An 8,252-nucleotide genomic window follows, 5' to 3' on the forward strand; every position below is an offset into this window, starting at 1 on the left:
TGATTGAATCATCACGTCTTCCTGATCTAAGGCTTCGACCGACCTCTTCAGGGCCTTCACCCTCGCGAAGACGGCCCCTCCATCACGCCGGTCAATCTTTCTCCAACGGATACAACCCGCAACACTGAGGATGCACGCGAATACAAAAGCAGCGGAGCGAAGCGATTCACGTTTAGCATTATTAATATTTCCAACTTACTCTCTAGCCCACTAGGGCCAATAGAAGTATCCCATTGTCCGTGCACTTGGTGGATCAGACTTTCTAAGGCGGTTGCTATTGGTGGCGAATTTTCCAGACCCAGAGCTCAGAAAAAAATCACTCGGACGCGGACTGGTTAAGCACTTCACTAAAGTGCTAATTTGTCTTATGAAATTCTCGAATCACTCGCGTATGCCATATTAACTATTCTCTCCATTGACAGTAACGACCTATACCTCGCCGGCTTGATATACGTTACCCTTGAGCAATAGTGAAGTGTAGTCCTATTCCTCGTTTTCCCTATTGCCCATCATGAGAAATGCGGGCTCCGACTCTGAGCAGGACCGTCTACTAGAAGAAGCATCAGCTGTTGTTAAGGAACAGGCATGGCTGATGAAGCAGTAATACCACTCCTTCTCCACATCGCCACCACTACTACTCTCAGGTCGATCGCCAACAACAACATGCGAGAGACGTTGAAGCATGCGTCCAACATGATATGTGAACTAAGGACGGGTACACTGGAGCCTAAGACCTACTACGAGCTCTATATGCAGGTCTCCTATCAGTAGCGACTTAGAGTGCTTTCAACTCCTCTTTGTAGGTTTTTACTGACTTACAATCGTTGGCGTTGTATTTCCAAGAAACTCAGAGGCATGGTATGAAATTGTCCGCTCTCTACGAGTCAGTCCAGCATGCAGGTAAGTTATCATTTCAGGGCTTACCGTATATCTCTACGTATCAGGTAACATCATACCACGATTGTATTTACTGATAACAGTGGGAGCGGGTTTTATACAGAGCAAGGACGCCCCTGCCAAGGAGATACTCACCGATCTCACTGAACTTTGCAAGGTAATGATTTTTTTACGCAATTTCCTATTTTTGTGGTTTTAGGGAGTTCAGCATCCCATAAGAGGCTTATTCCTACGATACTATTTATCGCAGTGCTGCAAGGATAAATTACCAGATACTGGCTCAGCGGTATTGTCTTTTTCTCTTCACTGCTACTATACGATTGTTAAGTCTCGGTGTGTCAGTATGAAGGGATCGAGGGGGGCAATGTGTACGACGCCATTGATTTCATACTCAACAACTTCACGGAGGCCAACCAACTGTGGATAAGACTCAATCATCAGGGTACTTCATCGGAGATATGTCTGTACGCTCCGTAAAAATGTAGACCAGTGTTGGAAAATATGTTGGCTCTCCTCAGCTGAGTTCAGAAGTTTATATACGAATTAGAGCAGGAGTGTTGAAAAATGACGAAAAATTTTCCCCAAAGTTTCCGTATTGTCCCCGACACATCTAGCCCAGCATGTGCATATTTTCCCACAATGCTGCAGGTAGTCTACGAGACCGGGCGAGGCGAGAAAGGGAGCGACACGACCTTCGTGTTCTTGTGGGCAACAACCTCATTAGATTGAGCCAACTCGATGGCATGGATAAGAATGTAGTACAGCCTTGGGGCTTCGGTCATCATTTCATACATGAAATTTGGAAGTATCAGTGATTCGTATTGTTCTATGAACTGTATATAGTTGGCAACGTATCCTATAGTGATATGTTACTCCTGCCGTTTATATGGTCAACCTTATGCAGGGGTATCGATATAATATACTGCAATTTAGTGGGGACACGTTTTATTCGAGATCGCCACTTGAGGTCATCATGTGGTGACTAGCTGAGGTTCATTGACAGAGTTCAGATATACGTATCGATCGTTTTGCCCAAGCTGTTGGACCAAGTGGTCTCATGCCAGGATACTATGGCTCAGCAATATCTACTAGATTGCATTATACAGGTTAGGTTAATGTTCGAGGACTGAGTCTAGATTGTTATGTTCTTCCTAGGTCTTCCCGGATGAATATCATCTCTCTACACTGGACTCACTTCTAACGACATGCAGCAAAACCAACAGTACTTCCCCTAGTATCAATATATACACCTACCGTCTCTGTGTTAGGCGCTGTGGACCTCAAGCCAATCATTGTCAACCTTATGAATCGTCTAGCAGTATACGTAGGACTTGGAATGAATTCAAACGCATCGCAGAATGTCCAATGACAGGTTTCGTCGAACCCGGGGTCGGTCCCTCACGACTTGGACGTTTTCGAGCTCTTCCGATCGCATCTCGATCGTATGTTGGACCGCAGTGAGATCGATGCGGCACAAACCGTTGACACTTCGGAGAGTGGACAAGGTATTGGTCTTAGAGTAGAAGTGTTGTGGTGAATGAGCTGTGATTGCAGGGCGTGGTAGAGGGAGTCGTAGCAGTCTGGCGTCCCTGATTGATATCATGGGAGCTTATCTTGGGTTCACCATAACACTCTATCCCGATAGACAGGACCACTTGCAGGTACTATGGGAAACGGGAAATCACTTCCTGCTACTAGTAGTGATGGTGCTAGTCACAGGACCACTAGTAGTGATGGTGCTAGTCACAGGACCACTAGTAGTGATGGTGCTAGTCACAGGACCACTAGTAGTGATGGTGCTAGTCACAGGATCACTAGTAGTGATGGTGCTAGTCACAGGACCACTAGTAGTGATGGTGCTAGTCACAGGACCACTAGTAGTGATGGTGCTAGTCACAGGACCATTAGTAGTGATGGTGCTAGTCACAGGGCCACTAGTAGTGATGGTGCTAGTCACAGGACCACTAGTAGTCATGCTAGTCACAGGACCACTAGTAGTGATGGTGCTAGTCACAGGACCATTAGTAGTGATGGTGCTAGTCACAGGACCACTAGTAGTGATGGTGCTAGTCACAGGACCATTAGTAGTGATGGTGCTAGTCACAGGACCACTAGTAGTGATGGTGCTAGTCACAGGACCATTAGTAGTGATGGTGCTAGTCACAGGACCACTAGTAGTGATGGTGCTAGTCACAGGACCATTAGTAGTGATGGTGCTAGTCACAGGACCACTAGTAGTGATGGTGCTAGTCACAGGACCATTAGTAGTGATGGTGCTAGTCACAGGACCACTAGTAGTGACGGTGCTAGTCACAGGACCACTAGTAGTGATGGTGCTAGTCACAGGACCACTAGTAGTGATGGTGCTAGTCACAGGACCACTAGTAGTGATGGTGCTAGTCACAGGACCACTAGTAGTGATGGTGCTAGTCACAGGACCACTAGTAGTGATGGTGCTAGTCACAGGACCACTAGTAGTGATGGTGCTAGTCACAGGACCACTAGTAGTGATGGTGCTAGTCACAGGACCATTAGTAGTGATGGTGCTAGTCACAGGACCACTAGCCTGGTACGCCGCTGCCATAGTATTCTCGCCTTAATCTCAGTCAATTCATACTGCTCTGGCACGGATGCTGGACAAGCAACTCTCTGGTGGGGCAGTAAAAATCCAACCAGACGAGAAGGCGTGCTTCAGCATGGTGGATCTCCTCAGCAAGTGAGCACTATCTCGTCCACCCGACTTTGACATACCCCCTCTCCTTCTTTAGACCATTGGAAGAGTTGGGGCTCAGCTGTATGGACAATCTCTCGGAAGCCTACAGCAACGTGTACAGGTATGGCCTCCATCTGGCGTTGTTGATCTACTACTACTACTACTACTACTACTACTACTACTACTACTACTACTACTACTACTACCAGTTGTTGTTGTTATTGTAGGTATCTAGCACCCCAGACCCAAGCTCACTGTGGCGTGGGCATGGTCAATGCTCTTCTGATGTGCGAGCATCCTGATAGACAGGTTATTGATAATGTCAATCGTCTACAGAGCTTCATGACTCTCTTGCGACCGCTCATTTCTGAGGAATATGGTAGTACCTCATTGGGGCTTTCCATCTGCATTTTACCTCCCCATTGTTTTGGACGTTCATCTGGATATAAATCTTGGCGACGTGGAAGGTAAATGACTCGAAATTGGATTCTTTCACCACTTGTTTGAATTTGACGTTTGTGTCCTTTGTCCAGCCTCGGATGCTACAGAGGCTGCCAGCGACCAGTGCAACTTGGCAAAGATATGTCACCTCATTAGAGAGAGCGACGCTAATACTGATCTCGAGTTGCAGCTCCTCGGTGTTATGCGGCAACATTTGGGGCATGGTAGTCCAGCTAAATTGGTAGTACTAGGGGACACCTGGGCCGAATGCAGTTGAATCGATTCAGACGGTTACGCTAGTACCCGTAGTATACCGCGCGATGAAGTTAGCACCGAAGGTGAGGACCCTCGAACTGCAACACACAAGGCTCTTCAACAGCACTAAGAAGGCTTTCCAATTCGTAGTCTTCCGATGTTTCCTGTATCGCTCCGCTAACATTATGATGCAGATTTATAAGACTTTGGACGCATACGGTTCTCATTGTCTATTGGGTGGAGGCCCTACAGCGGCTATGCAGACTGTGAAGATGTGGTTAGATGCGGCAGCGGTAAGCAGTGTTGGAACATATATTCGCTTTCCTCCCCTGGCAATAGGAGTTTATATACGAATTTGTTCAGAAACCAACGAGAATTTCCGAAAATTCCCTCAGAATTTTCATATACATGGTGCCCCAAAAAATGTGCTATTGTCTGCAACTTGCATAATTCATACGAAATTCGACGACACCATTGAAAAGCGCTCATCGCGATCTTTTTAAGGAGCTACCTCTCGCTGGAAAATTCGTTGAATTCTGCTGAAGTTACGGACAATAACACATTTTATGTGTGCCATCCTGAAGTCACCGACACATCTAGTCCACAATGTGCATAGTATGATGCTCAAGGCGGCGATGATCGTGTTTGTGTTAGGTTGCCGGTTATGTCGAAGTGAATCTCTACGGTGAGGGCGCGTTCGAGTCCATTTGCTGTGAGTTCATTAACCGTGCTTTGGCAACGTATGAGGACGACATCACTGAGTCCCCAAAACAGAGTGTAGTTATAATCATGTAGTCGGGAAGTACAGCGACTGGTTTTTTATCAGGCATGCATACCACTTTTCGTTGGAGCTCTCCTCGGACCAGCTGGGCAGGCCCTCACTCTTGAGGACTACGAAGTGACTTCGACTACGGTAGAATTGGTTATGCCTTCAAGACAGGTCGCGGGAAGGCTTTATTCAGATAACACAACACGCGGCGAAGCTCCTACAGCAATCTGAGCAGTGCAGACAAATTCTTTGCTGTGCGGACATGTTTTGGAATCCTGTAGGATTCTAGATCTGGTAACCACGATGCAATAAGACTGCAGGTTCTCCCTCGAGATCGATGGGACCCTCGACGGGTCCTCGAGTGTCTACAGCGATGCTTAAAGATTGCTGAGAGGATTTTGGAAAGTAGTTATTGTTGAGCTCTTGACAGCGTTCGCACTACTCGCTCAGGTGGACTCGGCAACGACTCGACTCTGAATGATGTTGATAAGATGGATATCTCGGAGACTACGGCGGTGTCGCTGTTCGTTGACGTTCTCGACCGCTATGTTTTCTACTTCAACAAGGGCAACGAACAGGTTATTGAGTTATTTTCGTGGCGAGTGACAACATTCTACTTATATGGCAGGTTCTACCATCGCATATTAGCAGTTTGATCGCCCTTTGCGAAGAGCACGTGAAATTCGCGCTTGAGTCTGCTAATCCTAACAGTACCGCGTCCGGAGCCAAAAATCCTCTCCTCGACAGTCACAGTGGGTTGACGATCGATTAGACTGCCCGCACCCTTGTGCCGCATTTAGATTCGATGAACAACACTTCATCAGCATCTTCGGTATCGGGTATTCTTGCGGTGAAGGCCCACTTGGCTGCTACTATTGCGTATGTGAAGAAGTTGAAGGAAGACCCCGACTATCGAGAAAAGTAAGGCGTGTATCGTATGTCATCGTCAACTTCATCAGCTGCATTAGGTATCGTACGCTTGACTTGTCCAGTGTCTCGAGTTCAGCCCAAGTTGCCTAAACGTGATGGACAACTGCCTTTACAGTGCTCACATTTTCCACATTGCAACTTGTTTTGTGTTGATTCGATAGTACAGTGCCGTACTCACTAACGGCGGCTTTTCATGCACGGTATCGGAAGAAAGCGTAGTTATCTGCATCATAAAATACTAAATTCTGTGCCCAATATTGATGAAAATATAAGAAGAATGTGTTAGCATATTTTGCTATTCGAGTAGTCTTGACCTTAAAAGAGTTGATAAACGCAAGCGTAGCCACATTAGTGGAAGTGAACATGTGGACCTTCCGGAAAGTCCATGGATGAGTTTAATACAAGAGTGAACGAGTAATTTAATCTACATGATCGGAACCATCACATTGGATGTCCGACCAAAGCCGAGCCTCTTTGAGCCGTAAATCGATATCTGAACACCAGTCGGAGGCTAGCAGGAAGCACTCGCGAGGTCCCTAACCGTCCGATGAAATCCACTTATCCGTAGCCCCGCAGACAGATCGGCGACGGGTTGGTTTCCTGAGGCGAGCCCACTATGGGATCGGATAGTGAATGAGTGGTACCTTAGTCGTAAACTTTTCTCTAGCATTTCTACAGTCTTGGCGAATTTCAATGTAAAGTCAACTGCATTCGAGCGGAGAACGGTTGTTCTGATAAGGGCCTGAGAGACAGCTAGAAACTCTCGTGTAGGCATGCCTTTAAGAGATACAGTTCGGAGATACTGTGGAGTATACGGTCACCTCCTCGCTCACTAGTGACTCAAAATTTAGCTCTGTGTTACGAGTCGGGACACAGCGCTCGCCCATCGCGACATCATCCATATCCCGCTCGGATGCTGCAGTAGATGCCACAGAGGTCCGAATGGTAGACGCGGATGGAGACTCCGGGTGACTGTTCAGGCTCATGACCACGCCTTGTTGTAGCACGCCTTACCAAACGCCCTCAGCAGTATCCCAGATTCCGTTCCTCTTGTGGGTAGGACCTAACCAATGCCACTATGCAGAAACAGCCAGCGGATCGCTCACTGTGTCGATCTCCAACGCAGTAAAGCTTGGCCCGTGTTCTACACCGTTGAGCGTAGCTCTTCACCTGTGCCATTACCAGCTGCTCAGCGGCCCTCCGTTTCGCCATAGGATCTGCGCGATCCTTATTTACTCTCAAATTCACCCACGTCGTACTAATGACTTCCGCCTTGAACTCCACAAGAAGTGGGGCCTCCTGCGACTTCCGACTGACGTGTTCGGTCAAGTCGTGAGCCCCCTTGATGCGGTCGGCCGAAAGGGGCCCGTCCTTCAAGCGTTGATGGATGGGAGTATAGGAGCTAGCCAGCTTAGGCGTGGCGACCCATAGAAGTATCTATTTGGCATGTGGCGTGCTCAACAGATAGCATACATCTCTGGACTCCGGCGATCGCATGACGAGTGTTGTTGAAGACGACCGCCTTGATCGGACTGGAGTGACGTCACCCGAAGCGACCTACCCGAGACAACATTCACAGCTCGTGGAGTTCTAAACAGCGATGCTGCATTGCATGCATTTACCCTTCCATCATCCGTGGGGTTCTGCTGGGTATCAACAGGAGTACTTTCAGGGCACATAGAGCGACCGAATGAACTAGGCTATCGGTCCATCTCTTCACTAACAACTCAATAGAAAGAGGATGGTGAACAACTTTATACGGCAGCATGATTAGGCACAGCATTCTACGCGAAATAACGAGGAAGGAATCAGTCCGAGCCGATCTGTTCCTCGATCTCCTGTATCCTCCGTTGAAGCCCTAGAATTTGCTGCTGTAAAGAAGTCTTCTCCCCCTAAAGCCGCCACCTTGCACAGTCGATGACATCGCTCATTTCGCCTCACCTTCAATGTAGTGATCTGCTGCTGTAGTCTCGAATTCTCGGCTTTCTGATGACCGAAGTGCCTCTTAATCTCGTCCTGCCAAGAATACACTGCTGAATCAGTGATGAATGGTAAGACAGCAGACCTGGATCCGCTGGACGTCCCCTAGGATATTGTTCTTCATGTCTTGCAATTGGCCTTGATAGTGTTGCTCAATGCCGGCCTAGAATGTGGTTCAATGCTCATTTTCAATTTTTCGACAAGTCCTCCACCTTGTCGTTCCGTAGTGACTCTATTTCTTGCCTCTGAGCAGCTAGCTCTTCGTTT

At 47.6% G+C, this 8,252-nt stretch overlaps 3 protein-coding genes across 3 annotated transcripts; 2 read left to right on the plus strand and 1 right to left on the minus strand.

Moving 5' to 3' along the window:
• Positions 1–511: 511 nt before the first annotated feature.
• On the plus strand, positions 512–2,490 carry Pmar_PMAR012600 (vacuolar sorting protein, putative; the record flags this gene model as incomplete). The annotated part of the gene is made up of 12 exons (XM_002787775.1): positions 512–600; positions 645–756; positions 804–900; positions 945–1,054; positions 1,097–1,183; positions 1,240–1,339; positions 1,546–1,652; positions 1,908–2,003; positions 2,053–2,119; positions 2,166–2,221; positions 2,270–2,416; positions 2,452–2,490. The coding sequence occupies 12 exons, from the start codon at positions 512–514 to the stop codon at positions 2,488–2,490; spliced, it is 1,107 nt and encodes a 368-aa protein (XP_002787821.1).
• An 88-nt stretch (positions 2,491–2,578) lies between these two features.
• On the minus strand, positions 2,579–3,481 carry Pmar_PMAR012601 (hypothetical protein; the record flags this gene model as incomplete). Its single annotated transcript, XM_002787776.1, has 1 exon — positions 2,579–3,481. One exon carries the CDS (start codon positions 3,479–3,481, stop codon positions 2,579–2,581), a length of 903 nt encoding a protein of 300 aa, XP_002787822.1.
• Positions 3,482–3,527: 46 nt separating this feature from the next.
• Pmar_PMAR012602 (vacuolar sorting protein, putative) lies at positions 3,528–6,115 on the plus strand (the record flags this gene model as incomplete). Its single annotated transcript, XM_002787777.1, has 14 exons — positions 3,528–3,613; positions 3,666–3,731; positions 3,838–3,989; positions 4,144–4,292; positions 4,339–4,452; positions 4,501–4,599; positions 4,961–5,083; positions 5,133–5,219; positions 5,269–5,352; positions 5,396–5,480; positions 5,526–5,653; positions 5,704–5,827; positions 5,876–5,996; positions 6,044–6,115. The coding sequence occupies 14 exons, from the start codon at positions 3,528–3,530 to the stop codon at positions 6,093–6,095; spliced, it is 1,470 nt and encodes a 489-aa protein (XP_002787823.1). The 3' UTR covers positions 6,096–6,115.
• Between the last annotated feature and the right edge of the window lie 2,137 nt (positions 6,116–8,252).

This window comes from Perkinsus marinus (genome assembly GCF_000006405.1).
Source record: "Perkinsus marinus ATCC 50983 genomic scaffold scf_1104296929318, whole genome shotgun sequence".
NCBI classification, from domain to species: domain Eukaryota; phylum Perkinsozoa; order Perkinsida; family Perkinsidae; genus Perkinsus; species Perkinsus marinus.